Below are 19603 nucleotides of genomic sequence, written 5' to 3'. Positions count from 1 at the left end.
TGTATTATAACTTTTATTGTTATCTTTTATTACCTACTTATATTACCTACTTATATTTGTGTTTTTAATACATTTTTTGATGTTGTATTCAAGTCACATATACAAAGTTTTGTCGGCAGCCTCATGTGTAACCAGCGGTAAGTATTCTTTCTGCTGCCAGAGTCACAGTTGCAATCTTTTTTTTTTTATGTTTTCATATTTTGTCAAACATTAGCATGCTGGCACTGTAGAATCTTACAGAGAGAGGGAACAGATTGAATACACCAAGAGCCCTGGGAGAGCGTCCTTCTGTAAAACTATCTAAAATGTTCCTACTGTAACAGCAGCCATCAGAACAATGAAATCAAACAAGAGAAACACAGTTATGATAACAATGTACACATGGTTTTGCCCTTCTCTTCCTGTTATTGAGATGAATTATCCACTTAAGTGCTATATACTTCAGCATACGATGATGAATAGCAAAAGTAGACAATCTACAAGCTTACAACGTGTCGTATCAAAATGTGTTATGAGCTTATAGATCTAGTACTTTCACTATTATTGAAAATTATTTGACGTGATGACATGCCCGAAATACAAGGACACCAAGTTGAAAGTGATTAACGGCCGGACTACACCAAGCCTTTTCATGCGCGCCAGTGCGTAGTGCGTACGCGGGGCGTGCGCCCGGATACGCATGCTGTAAAAATAGGATCGGTTCAATTTTGTATTTGTATTTTGTACACGTGTATGCATTTTGTACACAGACTCCTCAGGTCTCCCGCACACATAATCCCTCCTTGGTGTACCCAGGGGCTTTTCGCACACGCACAGACAGCGCACGCGTGCACGTGTTTTTTCTGGTGAAGGGTCAGCTTATGACTAGATCTGTCACAATTATCATCACCCAATTACAATTATCCCAAGTTAAAATTGGCTACTGGGAGGGCCGGCCAGAGCAACTTTTCTCTGCTGTCTGCACGTCGCCTCTCCATTAAAAAAAAAAATATATATATCATCGGCAGGCACTGTCAGCGCAGCACCACATGGACAGCGCTGCTGTTCATAATTAATGAAAATGAATACACACATAGACAGACCAGAATTATTATTATGATTATGGATGTTAATATTAAAAATGACAACCCGGCCCGATCAATTAGCACACATTTTCGGCAAAAAAACACAATTAAATCGCTATTATTTTGTAAAATGTGTGTGACAGCCATACTTACGACTCCATATGCAATGGTGTCAGTGTACATCCTCATCTCGGGGTAGATGTTCACCAGGTACCACCGGAACGTCTTACAATGCAGCCTCTTCCTCAGTGCCTTCCTGTCAGACACATCCCCAATATCTATCCCTGAGTCCTGCACACACACACACACACGCACGCACGCACGCACGCACGCACGCACACACACACACACACGCACACACGCACGCACACACGCGCACACACACACACACACACACACACACACACACACAGTCAGGGGTGTCGCACCAAATTCTGGGCCCTGGGTAGCCTACAAAGATTCACTGCGGGCCCCCGCACAATTATTTTGTGCTTTAACTATTGAAAAATAGCAGATATACAAGCTCGCAGCATGGCACAGAGTGCCACGCTGCGAGCTTGTAGAGGTGCTATTTAAAAAAAAATCATGAACATTTGTGCAAGTCTTTGAATACCAGTAGTTCAAATCCTTCTAAGGTTTTTTTTGAAAAACCTGTTTCTATGTCAGTGGTGCTCAAACCTTTTCATGTAAAGGACCCCCAAAATGATATGTATTTGACCACAGACCCCCATCTCAAAATATTTAGTTCACTGGACCCCCCCAGAAGCAAAATTTGAGTCACAAAAGTTTGCTTAAAAAAATACATATATTCAAAGATTTGCAAACATTTTCACGACTTTTCAAAAATAGCAGATCTAAAATTAGTATAAAGTATAAAATAATGAAGGCCCCTCCACCTTGGGCCCTAGTAACTGGTCCCACTCCCCCCCCCCTCGTGACGCCACTGCACACAGTACAGATACCAGATTAACTGTGGTTTGTGGAGAAAGGAATCCGATAAGCCACAGCAAGCTTTCCTTGTGATAGCAGCACAAGCCATTGAAGAATACTGTGCAACCATTTACAGGGTCTTGCGCATTGTGTATTGTGCACTGTGCACGTAGCTAACCCTTAACAGGCTCTTTCCCCTGCCCTGACTTTAACACCATCTGTCTCTGGCTCTCGCTCTTCACACAGCCGTCTGTCGCATTCTGACCTTACTCGTAAACTTGCATTCATTTCGAAATTATTTTAATTGCTTGCTTGCTCTTGCAAATGTGAATGCTAAATTTGACCCGATAAGATTGGTGCCAAAGACAAAGTGGCAAATTTAGAGGAACTGCAGTACTATTAAGTGACTGTTATTATTCTGTATTGGACAAAAAAGCAACAGCTATGCTTTTGAATAAAATGGGTTGATGTTAAAACAGTGGATTCCTGTAACTAAAGCTGGAGCGAAATCCTATCTTTTTGAGTGCAGACAAAGAATGCCTTATTACTGACAAAATGACTTAACGTGTATAGGCTCATCCATTCATACAGTAGCAAGGATTTACATATTGACAGATATTATGCAGAACATGGAAATAAACCAAGAAACAGAAAGCCTTTGCCAAATGCAATATTTAACATGAGATTAGTTACTCTTGTTGTTTATTTCTACAGGTGCAAACTAATCCATTATCTCTCATAACAATAGCCATATGCTCAGATTACAGTGGGATAATCCCATTTTTATCATTCTTGCTGTAAAAATAGAATCTCAGTCTATAAAAACACAGTGTGTTTTAGAATTGTGAATTGTTGGTATTGGAGCTATCATTGTTCTTACTATGTTTTAGTTATTTCCCTGAACCCCTCATGTGCCCCATTAAATTACAGCAAGAGTGAACTTTTTATACATAATTTACTTGCTGCTTAGTAACTACTCTCATAAGCTGATGCAACAACTTCATAAAAGTTACATTTGCATTTCAACATTACAGAAAAGGTTAGTTCACATTTATAAACCAAATGAAGCAAAAATAATAGATTTTCTGATTTTCTGAGGACATCTGGTTGCTTTTAATCCTTCCAACAACAAAATTAGATGCATATGCAAAGCAATGTGGGTCATTTGAATAGAACATATTGTATCTTTTCTGAGAGCAAGAGTTGTCAGTTTTCAGTTTCATGTAGCGTACATTGATAAGTACCTCTGGGTGTAGATTAAGGCTGGGCAATATATCGGAAATGTACCTATATCGAGGTATCAACATGCAAGGTATACATATCGACGAAGACGGCTTGAAATGAGGTATTGGTGTATGTGTCAAATTAATTAACAGACACACTATGCATGCACTTAGCACCTGCAAAAAAGCAGTCCATCTGTAACCAGTTGTGGTTATTTCAATAAAACCATAGTTGGAAAATGGAAATAAGTCATTTCATTTCTTTATTCTATGTGTACTGTGCAGTGTGCATGCATGGATATGCTATTCATTTTCTGGGTTAGGCAGGCAGTTGACTCTACTTGGTAAGAAACAAAACAAAACAAAAACAATGTACTAATGTAAGGCTACACCACTCACCTCCAGAGGTAAGTTCCAGGCCATGTAAACATGGCTTTTGAACTCATCCATCCAGACTTCAGCAACTCTAAGGGCATTTCGCCGTACGTGAGAAGTTAGGTCGTCTGTGTAAGGTTTATGGGCACGCTCTATATGAGCGATCCTGGCGCAGGGCAGGACCTCAACACTGCCTCCACACTGCCACACCTAGCATTTAAATAGAGATGAATATCAAAATAGATGGTATGGTTAAAAAGGTAATAAAAGAAAACAGCTACATAAGCATCTGAAAACATTCACATTTATCCCTTGATCTCAATTTTATTTACATTTTTTGGTTTGTTTTTAATACTGCTCAGAAATTCCTTGGGGAGTTCACATTTAGCAACAAGACCATGGGGGCATTACACATAACATTCCTCAATTTATTTCATTTATTACATTTTCATCAACATTTTAATGTCAATGCTTTCTTCAATTTGCAATGTGGGGATGTTTTGTTTAAAATAGAAAATATAGAACTGTTTTGTTTACTGCTAAATGACATAATCTTTAATCTTCAATAATAAAAAAAAATATGTTTTCAATGGCAATTCTTTTATCAACATTCTTAATTTGTATTTTATTTATTGACAGAAAGGCAAAAAGGTCTTACGCACACCTGATATAGGCTTAGAGATGGGTGCGTAGGCAGGGATCAACATATTTTCAAACATGCACAGATTGTACATATGACCCGCACACCATCTTACACTTGCCAAAACAGCTCTTTTTATTCAGATGCCTGAAGAAGGTCGTTGACAGAAACGTTGCATTTATTCAATAAAAAGAGCTGTTTTGGCAAGGGTAGGATAGTGTGCGGGTCATAAGTAAAATGTATTGACAGAAAAAAATATAATTTGGATACATATATTTTTCTCCAAGTGCCAAGTACTCCCTGAGTCCCTGGCTATTGCTAGATGCCATCCTCAAAAATGCTGAGTAAATCAAACGGTTTTGAGATAATTGGTGCATCCCAGAATACTCAGAAACTGGCTGAGGGATGCTGATGTGGACGCCTTGACCTCCCACTACAAGAGCCGCAGTGCTGACTAAACATCAAAATCATATGGTCTTTAGGAGTTTTATGCAAATATCAAAATATATGGTTCAGCCAATGAGGGCAACATCGGGACAAGAAATCCAGTCTGAGCCCAGTTTCATATCGCCTAATATATAATGTTAATTGAGTGCAGAATTCAGTCTTATATGCCCTTTTAAAATTCTATCCAGATTTCAGTAACTATCTAATATGAATATGATGACAATAACACACTAACTGCATGTCCTCACCCAGAAAAAGAAAAGAAACATAAGAAATCATGTACCTTTATTAATCTTACAATATTACATACACGCAGACAGACACGCAGAGACTTCTCGCATTTATAGATAGATAAATGTGAGAGTCTCTCTGTGTTTGTGTGTGTATGTAATCCGCGTATCTCGAGAATCGTTTGCTCCACCGGCTTCAGATTTGGCACACACGTTCCCCGCCGCGGCGCGGAGTGCAGTGCCGGGCCTCGACCCGACCCGATGCACTGTTTTCCCGAACCGGCGCGAAACGTTCGGAATCTCCGTATGCGGAGCTGATTGTTGACATCAGGCTGTTCCCGGAGGAAATCGGCGCAATCGCTGACTCATTGTGACATCACTTCATAAAAGGCTCTGACATCACGCACGCCACATGAGTCAACAAAAAATGCCATGGTTACGTATTGAATGTCATCAGTATGATGTGTTCTGATGTCACAGATCAGGCTGTTGACATCTGCGTATTCTGCTTAAAGAAGAAACAAACAAAAAGCGACAGAGATATTCATATACGGGCATAAAAGGACACACACAGACAGATACAGAGATCTCCATATATGGGCATAAAAGGGAAACAGACAGACATATACAGAGATCTCCATATATGGGCATAAAATGGACGCAGTCGGATAGATATCTCCATATATTTATGTAGTCAGCATAGCTGGCAGAATTAGTTCAGGCAGCATATACTCGAGACATGGGCGTCACTGCGCTGACGTGTCAGTCAGCTGTTCATTGCCAGCCTACTTAAAGCCTGCCCAGTTGTCTGCTTCCTCCTGCCTTGTTGATTTGCTGCTTGCACTTGCTTGCCCCCACCGCCTCCCCAGCACCACCAGTAGGCTCTGCTGCTAATTCTGTTCCCCATGGGGGGGTGTTTATATCTATATATCTCCCTGCTCCTAATGGTTAATGACGTTGTTCTTTTGTGCTGCGCTGAGCAGGGAGAAAGCAGAGCCAGACGCCAATGCTAATGTGACATATACACACTTGTATTACTCATCAATAATAAACATTGTTCAATCTATATTGTGAGTTATCTGACTGAAATGGGCATAAATGGACAAGGTCAAAACGGGTCGTGTGACAACAGGTATAATGGGGTTTGCATTAAATGGTAGGGCATTCACAGAGATCTCCATATATGGGCATAACATTTTACAGGTCTTTGTTGAGCCTACTTGGACATGGGAAATCAAGAGCTACCACACTGAAGCCAAACACTTCATTCGCCAGACTGGCAAATAAACCTTTTTTTGTCCTCATTTGTTCATTTGATGTATCTCACCATTGGCAAGCAGGTAAGGAATCTTTCCAGCCCCGCTGATATGGGAGAACCATGGTTTGGAGAAAATCTCAAACACATGCATTCATCATAACACATGTCAACGCAGCAAGCTGGCACTGGTGATATGATGAAATGGAATGTGTTTTTTTATGGGACACATGATAGGGTTCCTTGATCAAGGTCTGAGAAATGTTTGAATACTGTATCTGAATATGGCAGTCCAGGTGCATTCCTTCAGCTTAGCAGCGTAACACCAACTGTGAATGGAGTTTTATTTCTTTTTTGTAGTTTATTTTCTGCAGAATTCCACACAGCTAGAGTTGTGCAGGAATGGTTCCATGAACATGACAGTGAAATCAATTCCCACATCTGAATGCATCTGAGCATCTGTGGGATAAATTGGAATCGGGCGCTCAAAGTAGAGTTCCACTAAACAGGCGAAATCTAAAATGTAAATTAGTTAATCTATTTTTCTTTTTTTCAGTTCATCAAGTATTCTCTTGGTTTTTGGATTCCTCACCACCTAAACCCGCAAACTGAGACCTGTCTTGCACGTTTATTTTCGAGTGACACTTTTTTCCACTTTAAATATTGTGGATCCTTTTGACTAATTATTTTGTTAGCTGAGCACCCACAGCCAAGAAAGGCACACAGAGGAAGCGCACCTGCTCAAGCTTTAAATCAGACTTCCCTTTCCCTGGCTACATCATCCAGCTGTGTTATCCTCCGCCTGGTCCTTAGTCCGCCTCATGTCCTCCTCCCAGCTGGGCACGCCTGGAAAACCTCCCTAAGGAGGTGACCAGGAGGCATCCTTACTAGATGCCCGAACCACCTAAACTGGCTCATTTCTACACAATGGGGCAAATAAGATAATGAAATTACCATATCCCCAAGGGAGATACATGGCCAACCTTCTGAGAAAAGTTTTTGCCGCTTGTATCCACAATCTTGTTCATGTTGTAAATAGGAATGAATACTGACGCGTGATTCCCCAACCCACCAGGGTTCAGTTAGGTTCTTGTAAAGGAGCGCTTGTTTTCGGTGGAGATGACGGAGGCGCGCCGTCTCAGGCGACCATGAGCCACGCGAGACACTGCCGAGCGAGAGTTAGCGAGCGAGTTGCCGTGTCGAATATCGCATGAGCCGACTCAGCGCCGTTACCGAGTTATTGCCGTTATGGACAGAATAGTAAATCTTTGTCTCCCCGACTTTCGCCACCTCCGCGCGGTCCAAGTGGAAACAACGGAGCGCTCCCTACCTCCGGTTCAGCCAATCAGAAGCTTCCGTGGGGAGGATCTTAACTGAAACCTGGTGGGTATTAGATACACACGGTCTGGAGAGGGCACTTTTTACAGACGGATAAAAGGGCAGGAGCTCAAGCCTCCTTTGATGTCTATGTGTGCACGTGCCTGACCCTGAGCTACTTGGACTCCTTTGAGGTATTTGACGTATGGACTCCTACTGCGAACCATGGCCTAAGATTTAGAGATGCTGATGCTCATACCAGCTGCTTCACACGGCTGTGAACTGATCCAGTAGGAGCTGGAGGTCACGGGCCAATGATGCCATCAGAACCACATCATCTGTGAAAAGCAATCCTCAGCCCACCGAACTGTAAACCCTCTCCTCCGCGACTGTGCCTCGAAATCCTGTCCATGAATATCACAAACTGGATAGGTGACAATGCAGAGCCCTGGCAGTGGACAACCCCCTTCGAGAATGAGTCTGACTTACTGCCGTGCCAAGGACACAGACACAGTTATTGCTTTGAGTATACTTAGATGGCCCTCTGTAGAGCTGACTGCAGTGAGAATACGAATTGTGATAACAAAAATTTAAACTAGCAGTTTGTAAAAATTAGGTGTAAAAACGATAAAGATTCTGCAACTTCATGGCATATTTACCGCTAAAAATGTACAAGTTTTCAACAAACAAGCCATCAAAGATTAGTATCCAGTGTCTCACTTTTCTGCTCCCATGCTCTGGACATGTTTATCGTTTAGCGGCTGTGTCCTGCTGTCTAGTCGGTCTAAGCAACCGGAGCGTCCGTGGGCGTGGAGCTGTTGACTGTTCCGCATGAGTGACTTCTCCCCACAACACAATGTGTGTGTGTGTGTGTGTGTCTGTGTGTGTGTGTGTGTGTGTGTGTGTGTGTGTGTGTGTGTGTGTGTGTGTGTGTGTGTGTGGTTGTGACAAAAAATAGCTGTGCAACAAGTGATGTAAATCGTCTATTTTGTGCGAGTTTTTTGTGAAAATAGAAGATCTACAAGCTCACAATGCGTCCATCCTAACCTGACATAGTCTAGTAATAATGTTACCCAACTTATAAGATAATCGATTATATTTGTTGATCACGAGAGTAACCATATCGCGTCATTAATAAATGTGTGACCCGGGCCCCGACATTGGTTGTCTGCATCTCAAACGTGACAAAACACATTTATTCAGTGACAAAGGCTGTTACTAGCCAGAGATGAAGTCCAGCAAACAGAGTAGAACCTCTTCTCTCTCAAGTAAAAGCAAAAGCAAATTTACAAGCTCACAACGCATCACATCAGCTATTTTCTATTGAATTAAGAATAAAATGGGGCTTAAGAGGTTAATTTACTTTTTTATAAATAATCTAAATATGAAAGGTGTTGTCTAACTAGAGTCGTAACTATAAAAAATACATATGCCTCTGACGTAGAAGTATAAACTATCAAGAGAAGGAAATACTCAAGTAAAGTAAAAGTACCTTTAAATTGTACTAAAGTAAGTGTACTTGTAAACTGTACTTTACACCACTACTGACACTGAATGTGAGGTTTCAGATGTGAGATATCAGTGGTGCGGTAATGACTGTCTCAAGAGACAACATTTTTAATGGCACTGCACTGTAAAATCCCAAGTCATTCTTAACCCTGAGAGTATACAAACGGACCTGAAAGGTTCCAGTTTCTAACACTCAGGATTTTACTGTGTACGGTAGGTATCCAAAGCCACTGCACGGATTAGTGCCTGCAAGGGCCCATGGAAGGCCACATAATGAGGCCTTTAATAAATTCTGGCCAGCAAAGGAAAATAAAACAAACAAACACACACACACGAGCGCGCGCACGCACGCACGCACGCACGCACGCACGCACGCACGCACGCACGCACGCACGCACGCACGCACGCACGCACGCACACACACACACACACACACACACACACACACACACACACACACACACACACACACACACACACACACACACACACACACACACACACACACACACAATATATGATATACCTTTGATTTCTGAATGTCCCCATTGTGTATTAATTAGAGTTGGAAAAACAGGAGCTATCCAACACATCCACAATTGGTAAAGAGCATTGTCTCATGTGGGCTCAAGCATTGCTGTGTGTAAAGGTCATTACACACCTGGGGTGTTCTTTTTGTGCAATTAATTCACACCGAAATATATTTTTTTCAAAATGTTGTTTGTTCCACGACTACAGTACACCCACACAGAATGAAAATATTGCTCAGGGATAAAGCAACAAAATGTACCACGGAAAAAGGCATCAACTTTAGAAATGAGGCAAAAACGACATGAATAGTTTTGATGCGAAATACTATATTTTGTATAATGTGTAAAGACTTTCAGGGTCGTATTAGAAATAACTAGTCAGCAGTCACACTGAGGTTTGCATTGTTGGAGTTAGTTGAATTTGCATTAGAAATTAACATAATTCTTTTGAACCACAGATATAAGACAGTTACCAGTAAGACTCCCTAATCGGGAGATAAGCTACTGTCAGGTCACAAAAATGTCGGCCTGATGGTGGCGCTAAATGGGACAGATCTATGTTGATGACATGACAATAGACATACTGTGTACCGCTTTGTGTGATTTTAGGGCAAAATCTGTAGGAGCAGTGTCCAAAAATGTGTTTTGCAAAAATCGGCCTGATGGTGGCGCTAGAAGACGGCCATGTGAGAAATGAGGGGTGGAGGTTGTGGTTTGCAAAGTGTGGCATGGATAGGGGCAACGGTGGCGGAGATATGGACTACATTTGAATAAGAAGTATGCTTGTGATTCACTCACTGTGATTTACTGGAAATTCTTGCTTTGTTCTGGTGCTTCTGTGAATCAAAACTTTTCTGCTTTCATCTTTGTGCACTGCTCTAGAAGGTCTCCTAGCCTCCGGTGCATCCTTTCCGGTCTTCCCATAGGCCAACTGGTTTAGAAATAACTCATTATTTCCCGATGCATTCATTCCAAATCTCCGTGGTATTTGCGAATGATAAACCAATCGCATCAAAGCACTGAGCTTTTGGTGAGGCAACACTCAGTCAATACTAGTGCTTCTTCCACTGCTGCCCAGAGCACAGATTTAAGGCTGAGCTGGCATCTGGCGTGAAGAGTATATTTTGCACTTGCTCTCAGCCAAGAAAAGTGAATACCTGGACCATCCCACGTGCAGACACTCGGTGCCAATAACTGAGAATCCTAAATTAACTCATAGTGGAGGCCCGGTACAGTACGATTCATAGACATAACAGTACGATTCATAGACATAATATCTAAACCCCTGCCACCCCCTCACTCACACACAGATCTGCTGTATGTCAGTGTCGCTTAACCACTTAAGACCTATTTTATACCTTGTAATATGACGTCATTCTATATTAATAGAATCGGGCAACATTTCTAATTGGATAAAGCATGCCTCTATCTGAATTCACATCTGAATCTCACAGATGTTCAGTCTTAATTTTCTGAGCCCCATTTCAAACGGCCCCATCAATGTTTGGTTATGCCAACACAAAGCTTCCCTACTAAACTCACAGCTATGTAAACGTAGCACACAACTATTTGTGATTACAGTATATATCTCTGTGTCCTTTACCAGTAAAAAGGGTCCGTAAATAAATGATTTGTGACATTTACAGAAAACATTGATAGGTTTCACCTTCTCATGGTATTTATTTCAAGCCAAAGTCTCTACACATCTATTTTAAACACCTATAACACTTGAAATAGACAATTACTAAGCAAATGGGAGACTAAACCTGCAGGACACTGTTTACTTTTTACGGGAAGATAATTAAAATGCAGCAGAGCAAAGGCGTGCACTGAAATTAGCATAATGGAAGAGGCAGGACACCCGCTGAGGTCAAAAGAATGGAAATGGAGCATCATGAGGAGTTCATGCTCCATGCTTAGCTACTGTAGGACTGCAGAAATGAGTAATACATTAGGTTTAACTAACAACACTTTACATTGTAAAAATATATTGGTTAAATACATGCATGTTATATTTTTGTTTTGTGTGTGTGTGTGTGTGTGTGTGTGTGTGTGTGTGTGTGTGCGCGTGCGTGCGTGCGTGCGTGCGTGCGTGCGTGCGTGTGCTCGGCCGAGTGTACGCGCGCGCGCGCGCGCGGTGTGTGTGTGTGTGTGTGTGTGTGTATGTGTGTGTGCATGCATGTGTGTAACTTAAATTGTCCTAACTATTAGGTAGCCTGGTAAATGTGATTTCACTGATGGGTGGTTTGCCAGGCTAACTATTAGGAGCAGTGGGATGGTTCCATTAATATGACATCCCAGGAGCAATTAGGGGTTGCACTTCAACAAACACAGTGGGCTGACCAGAGAATGAACCGGTGACCTTCTGACTAGCAGATGGCCTCTCTGCCCACCCAGCTATGGGTGGCTGGGTTTGCATGTCATGTAAACTTAACAACTTCACTGTCGGTACATTTACATGATGTCATGTGGGCGGAGCCACTTGAAGTCAGTTGGGTCAGTCATCCTCAGTCAGTGGTTCTCAACCTGAGACCCCCAGGGGGGTCCCGGCATGATTTTGGGGGGTCCCCATATAATATACCGTATTTTCCGGACTATAAGGGGCCTTATAGTCCAGTGCGCCTTATATATGGATCATTCATTGACATTGACATTCTCTTTAGCACAGCTCCATCTGTTGGATGCATAACACAACGGTAGCGTCTATTATGTGCGCCTTATAGTCCAGTGCGCCTTATATATGAAAACAGTTCGAAAATAGACCATTCATTGACAGTGCGCCTTATAGTCCGGTGCGCCTTATAGTCCGGAAAATACGGGTAGTTACAATTTAGGACTTTTAATATCTTTCTAATGCCTAAACAAAAATCACTGGGTAATCAACAAACTACTATAAAAACTGGTCAAACATTGGCCAAATTGTCAAATAATATAAGAAAGACACAAAAGATGATCTATTTTCACAATATTTATCTGTGGAACCGAGTCAAACTACATGTAATGCCTGAACGCGAACTATTCCAAAGTGCTTGTCAAGGTGCGAGGTCCCCAGTTCAAATTTTATTTTAGGGGGTCCCAGCCTGATAAGGTTTAGAATCACTGCTTTAGATTAGATACATGTTAAGGTTATTGTCTCCACCAGCCGAAGGCATGGGGGAGAGTATGTTTGTCTCCACCAGCCGAAGGCTGAGGGAGAGTATGTTTTCCCCTCCGTCCGTGTGTCCGTCCGTGCGTCCGTCCGTCCGTGCGTCCTTGCAGTTTGTGAGCGCCAAATATCAGTCGCCGTTGGCCCGGTCGCTGCCAAAGTGAGCACACACATTCCCTGGATGCCAATCTAGAACCTCTGCCCTACATTTTTCAAATGGGCCTTTTCTAGCGCCAACTAGTGGCCGATGTTTGCTAAACACATTTCTGTGCACTACTCTTACAGATTTTGTCCAAAAATCCTACAAATCGGTAGGCAATATCTCGACAGTCATGTGATCGACACGGATCTGTCCGATTTTGCATATTCCATCCTGATTGGCTAAGATTGGCTTCCAAAGTTTGTGGGATTGAGCCGTTTTGAACAAAATGCCTCAAATCACAAACGCAAAGTGCAATTATCATGAAATCGCGCACACACGTTCCCACTAGGCCGAGGAAGAAATGCCACTTAATTTTTTTTAAATCAGCCTCATGGTGGCGCTATAACAGCCCGATTTGTGGTTTTACCTATAACTCCACCGATCAGTTTCAAACTTTGTAAGCGCACTCCCTAGAGGCTAAGGATAAACCTTTGCCCTGCATTTTTCACATCAGCCTTTTATAGCGCCACCTTTGGGCCGACTTATGTAAAACACATTTTTGGATATTACTCCTTGAGATTTTATCCAAAAATCATGCAAATCGGTACACAGTATCTCTATAGTCATGTGATCAAGTCCGATCCGTCTGATATTTCACATTCCATCCTGATTGGCTAATATTAGCTTCCAAAGTTTGCAGGATTGCTCCGTTTTTGAACAAAATGCCTCAAATCATCAACGCAGCTTGCGATTACCGTGACATTTGCCACACATATTCCCACTAGGTCAAGGAACAAATGCTACCTTTTTAACATTGTCCTGTTATAGCGCCACCAGCAGGTAGACTTTAGCAAAACACATTTTTGGAACACAATGCTTGAAATCATGCATGCAGCGTCCGATTGCCATGAAAGATCTAAGGTGAAGAACATATGCCACCCTTTTTACATTGGCCTATTATACAGTAGCACCACCAGGACGCACGGCCTGGTGGAGACCTGTGCTCGGAAGAGCACTGCTTCTAGTTTCCTCTCCGTCCGTGCGTCCGTCCGTCCGTCCGTCCGTGCGTCCGTCCGTCCGTCCGTCCGTCCGTCCGTCCGTGCGTCCGTCCGTGCGTCCTCGCAGTTTGTGAGCGCCAAATCTCAGTCGCCGTTTGCCCGGTCGCTGCCAAAGTGAGCACACACATTCCCTGGATGCCAATCTAGAACCTCTGCCCTAAATTTTTCAAATGGGCCCTTTCTAGCGCCAACTAGTGGCCGATGTTTGCTAAACACATTTCTGTGCACTACTCTTACAGATTTTGTCCAAAAATCCTACAAATCGGTAGGCAATATCTCGACAGTCATGTGATCGACACGGATCTGTCCGATTTTGCATATTCCATCCTGATTGGCTAAGATTGGCTTCCAAAGTTTGTGGGATTGAACCGTTTTGAACAAAATGCCTCAAATCACAAACGCAAAGTGCAATTATCATGAAATCGCGCACACACGTTCCCACTAGGCCGAGGAAGAAATGCCACTTAATTTTTTTTAATCAGCCTCATGGTGGCGCTATAACAGCCCGATTTGTGGTTTTACCTATAACTCCACCGATCAGTTTCAAACTTTGTAAGCGCACTCCCTAGAGGCTAAGGATAAACCTTTGCCCTGCATTTTTCACATCAGCCTTTTATAGCGCCACCTTTGGGCCGACTTATGTAAAACACATTTTTGGATATTACTCCTTGAGATTTTATCCAAAAATCATGCAAATCGGTACACAGTATCTCTATAGTCATGTGATCAAGTCCGATCCGTCTGATATTTCATATTCCATCCTGATTGGCTAATATTAGCTTCCAAAGTTTGCAGGATTGCTCAGTTTTTGAACAAAATGCCTCAAATCATCAACGCAGCTTGCGATTACCGTGACATTTGCCACACATATTCCCACTAGGTCAAGGAACAAATGCTACCTTTTTAACATTGTCCTGTTATAGCGCCACCAGCAGGTAGACTTTAGCAAAACACATTTTTGGAACACAATGCTTGAAATCATGCATGCAGCGTCCGATTGCCATGAAAGATCTAAGGTGAAGAACATATGCCACCCTTTTTACATTGGCCTATTATACAGTAGCACCACCAGGACGCACGGCCTGGTGGAGACCTGTGCTCGGAAGAGCACTGCTTCTAGTTTTGTGTTGTTTTTGGATAAAGCACAGTTGGTTTGTTTGATGATCAATGTTGAGAGTGGTGGGTACAGAAACGGGTGTTCTGGTTTCATGGGACTAAACAAACAAAACGGTGCTAATTGCAGGTGTTCATAACAATGAAACAGCCACTCTCGCCTTCTTCCTCTGACTAAGCAAAACATGATTTTTTCACATAGGAGACTAATTCCAAACGACACAGGGGATAGTTGCCTCACACCTTGTGTATTGGCATAATGTCTCAATGAATCATTCCAGCTTTAAAAAAAAAGTATTGAACTTAGCAGAGCTCTGCCAGAGATGGGTGAGAAAGCATTTAAAATCTCTGCAGGCAATCGCCTGAAGAAATGAATTGAGCTCAGGAAAGAGTTTCACTGAGTACAAAGCCTTCGATAGGGCTACGGAAGATAAATCTTTTTGGGGCTGATATTTCTTTGAAAAAGTAGCTGAACTTCCGTCATTCTCTTCTATCTCCCGCTCTCTCTCTTTCTCCTGCTGCTTTTTCTTTTCTTATCTATTTTGGAATAGTGATTGAGAATCACATTGTTCAGCTGCTTTTGTTTGAGTTTCCAGGGTACGGCTACCTTCCTTGATAGATATATAAATATAAAATGATTGGAAAGGAACAAACACAGAGCCATTATTTACGTCAGAACAGAGACTTCGGATCAAAAAGACAAATACGGAGTAGCTCCTCCTCAATGCATCCTCCGTGAAAGATAAAACTACATAGTCATCTACTTCTCTTTTAAGTGGAGCTCTTGTGAGTGCTTTTATGGGATGAAACAAAACATTTATAATAAAAATAATTAAAAGCAAAAAAAAAAAAGCAAAATACTTTTTTATTTTTGGTGAAAGGATCTTTAAAAGACACCATGACAAGGGACTGCATTGAAATTAGCATCATACCAGAGAACACATAACAATTTTCTCTTTCGCATTCGCTTTCATGATGGAAGCAATCATTAGAGCAGACAGCTTTGTGTCCTCTCTATACGATGACCATGACTGCTGACTCACCCTAACAGAAACAAAGCTGCAGTTAAAGATGGGGTGCCATGATTTTGTCCCCCTCTAAACATGATTATCAGCTATTATGATTATACTAGGAGGAAGATTTTTTCCAAAAAAGTGTACAGAAAGAGTTAAAATTGGGTTGTTATGTGGCCACACCCACCAGATCATTAAGTATGCCTGGTTGTCGTGGTGGGTGGTGACCCAGCTGAAGTTATCCACACGCACAGTGTTGGGTGATTGGTAAAAGGGGAGGGGTTGATTCTATGATGTAATTGTATCTGTGTTTTTGGACTGGCACTTTTGACCCACAAGGTGGCAGCCTCCAGGTAGAAACCTCAAATATAGAGAGAATACATAATTGCTCATAACAACCACACCAGGGGGTCTAATGAAGTACTGTGAACCTCATAGACACATGAAAAACAGAAAAAAGTACAAAACCACCTCTTTAAAGTTGACTAAACCTAAAGAAGTCTAGGATGAGCCGTTTGTAGGGTTCGTCCCCATCCGGAATCAATGGGGGTAAATTTACTATAATAATGTTTTTGTCTTAGAATGCGACAAATACAAGAACATATTATTTAACTCAAGTCTCCATGGCATGAGTAATCAATAGGGGAAAAAAGTCATTTTGGGGCTGAACTACTCCTTTAAGTGGTTAATGTACTTATTGATGTAATGTGAATTGCTGAATAGGCCATTTGAAGCATTATCAGTTGTAATGAGCTAGAGTCTAACAGAATTTCCCTGGGGATCAATAAAGGTCTTTCTATCTATCTAAAGCAAGCAATCAGTGCCAATTTCACTACTGAGTGTTCTAGAGGTTAAAATGGGGCAGTAATGCATCAATTTAATGGAAGCTATCAATTTAATTTAATCTTGAAATTACAATAAAATCTCATCGCCGTTATGAAATAGTGATAGATTCTCTCTAGATAACCATGTTTATACATGGTGTAAAAGTATTCAAGAAGAACTGAAATCGTTTGTGTGCTTGCTACTGCATGTGTGTGTGTGTGTGTGTGTGTGTGTGTGTGTGTGTGTGTGTGTGTGCGTGCGTGCGTGCGTGCGTGCGTGCGTGCGTGTGTGTTCTGATTCTGATAGAGAATCAACTTCAAGGTCTTTTCAGGTGAATACACGTACAGTTAAAGCCTTCTGCATTTCCCTCAGCTCATATAGACTGAATTCTACGGACTCAAAACACTGCCTCATTTAAGCGGGAGGGTTTATGTTTGTCTGTCAATCTGTTCAAAGCAACCAAAAGTAATATGATAAACCCCCTATTACGAATGAACCATAAACGATAAAGCCAGCTCAGTGTTTTTGTGGTTAGAGACCCTGAGACTGGGAGGACAGGGTTCAATTCAATCCCAGGCAGGGTCCTAGCATAGACCATGCCTCCCTGCTTGGCACTCAAGGATCAATCAAAAGGACTGGGGGTAAGTTCCTGTAACATACTGGTGTCATGTCCAGTGAGTGTACTTGTACATCAAACTGCCTCATGCTAAGAAAACAGGAGACATGTTTCTGACCTGTGGACAGGTTTATTGTATCTACGTATTACTACTGCCTTCCTGCATATATCCTGCATGTATGAGACCAACACATATAATCTAGTCATTTATAATGTATTTGTTCGTTCATGGCAAGTTTAGTTTGAATTTGACTGAGATACTATACTGAACAATTGTGAAATGTTAATCAAGAGCACAACCACATCCAAAGAAATTGTATGAATTTACCACTCAACACTTAGAGTGGCCTTTATTTACCAAACAACCTCAATTATCATTCATTCCATGGTGTATTTCTCGATTAGTAATGGATGCTGCAATTTGAAGTGCTGGCCCAGACAACCTTGAATTGTGTTATAATTTGGTGTAAAGGAAAATCAAAGACGTCCCCACATTGTCTAGGATTATGTTTTATAGCCTGCAATCCTAATATTGTGCGCATGTGAGGATTTGTAGTAAGTTCTCAATGTTGACAAAATGACCATTGATGTGTGAGAATTAAGGTGCCTGCTTGAGTCTCCTCATGCACTCTTTTAGAGCAAGGATTCTCAACTATTTTAATTTTAAGGACTCCCAGTTTGATACATTAAGCCACAGACCCCTATTTACACTGTAAAATCAGTCTGTCTTACAGGTCCATTTGTATACTCTCAGAGTTACAAACCCGTTTGGTCCCTAACTATCAATCATTTTGCTGGGGACCCCAGGAACCCATGTTGAGAACCAGTGTTCTAGTGTCACTTGCACAGCTCCGTGTTTGCAGGTGTTTTGGGATATGCACAACAATATGTTATTCTTTCTCTGCCCTTTGTCTAATCGGCTTTGCATTCATGAGTCTGACTTTGATAAATATCAGCACTGCACTGTGTTGGCCTTGTGCGAGAACACTGAGATTCTCTACTCCACTGTGGTTTCAGCCAGAGGGTGTCCAGGCAGGTGGTCTTGAGACATGACCGATATGCTGCAGAGAGGCAGGCAGTCTGCAGCACTGCTAATCTGGTCCCAGGGGCCTCTCTCGCTTCCAGTGTTGCAGTTGTCAGCTCAGTGTGTCCCCCTCCGTTTCATCATCCCTCACAGCCAGATACAATACCGGACTCCACGGCAAATTAACACACACCCCTCCCCTCCCCTCCCCTCCCCCAACTAAAGGTCATTTCCTATAGGGCTGCTGGTCCACTGCAACCACGCCAGTAACCAGCATGGGGCAACACTGAGATCTGAACTTTACACTGAGATATGGAGAAACAGATGTAAACCTAATCGTCAGACTGTTGATTCACAGGGCTAGGCGAGACAATGATTTATTTAGTGTGTGATAAAATCATCAATGTTTTCACCAGAAAAGCAATCAGTGTGGCTATTATCAGGAACTGAAATCCTAAAAGGATGTCATTTCTGGACTGAGATGACTTATGAGCGTAATCTCCCCTCTTTCCTAAGGAGTTACTGATGATTAAATCGCTGTCATTAGTGAGGATGGATATTTCCACATGTGGAGTCCTGGTGTAAGCCCTCGCCCTTTCCTTCTCGCAGGCTGATATATTGAGTGTTGACTGAGATGGGGTGGCTGTTTTCCCCTAGCCTCTGGATGTTTTTGTAGCCGTTAATAACTGTATTGTTGAGGCTCCATACAGCAGATGTATTGTAACAGAGTGATCATTAGACATCCCATGGGAAGCCTGTCCCCTCTCTAGCCCATCTGCTCATCGTGTCGCTCCTGAGCTGAGGTCACACAGACCAGCCAAAGCTAACACAGTCCTCCAAATGAAGTGCTCTATTCTGAATGCAAAGTTTTGGAGAGCTGGAGAAATGGCTACTGGCACAGGGTGAGTGCGACACACCTGACACATTTCTCAAGGGACACAATGCACTCAATATGCTAGGTAAGGGCACTTTTCCACTGCATGGTACAGGCTCAACCCGACTTGACTCTAATTGTCTCTTCTGGTACCAGCCAGGTACATCCACTGCAGATACTACCCCCTCAACATACCGGTAGCTGGTCGTCATCACGACATCGAACCCTTTTCGTAGGACTACACTTAAGACTTTTGTTACTCAATATTATAGT

At 42.2% G+C, this 19603-nt stretch overlaps 1 protein-coding gene across 1 annotated transcript in view; it reads right to left on the bottom strand.

Annotated features, from left to right (window-relative positions):
- galnt18b (UDP-N-acetyl-alpha-D-galactosamine:polypeptide N-acetylgalactosaminyltransferase 18b) overlaps nucleotides 1–19603 on the bottom strand; it is a gene marked incomplete at its 3' end in the record, with an annotated part of 87510 nt that overhangs the window by 12683 nt on the left and 55224 nt on the right. Inside the window, exons 7-8 of the mRNA XM_080729557.1 lie at nucleotides 3617–3802; nucleotides 1218–1355 (exon numbers count right to left, since the gene is read on the bottom strand). Of these exons, the coding sequence (XP_080585683.1) occupies nucleotides 1218–1355; nucleotides 3617–3802 (324 nt within the window). The remainder of the gene's footprint in view (nucleotides 1–1217; nucleotides 1356–3616; nucleotides 3803–19603) is intronic.

Source organism: Nannobrachium achirus (assembly GCF_963921795.1).
Source record: "Nannobrachium achirus genome assembly, chromosome: 7".
NCBI lineage: Eukaryota > Metazoa > Chordata > Actinopteri > Myctophiformes > Myctophidae > Nannobrachium > Nannobrachium achirus.
The sequence above is the reverse complement of the archived record's forward strand: the minus strand, read 5'-3'. Positions and strand labels throughout refer to the sequence as shown.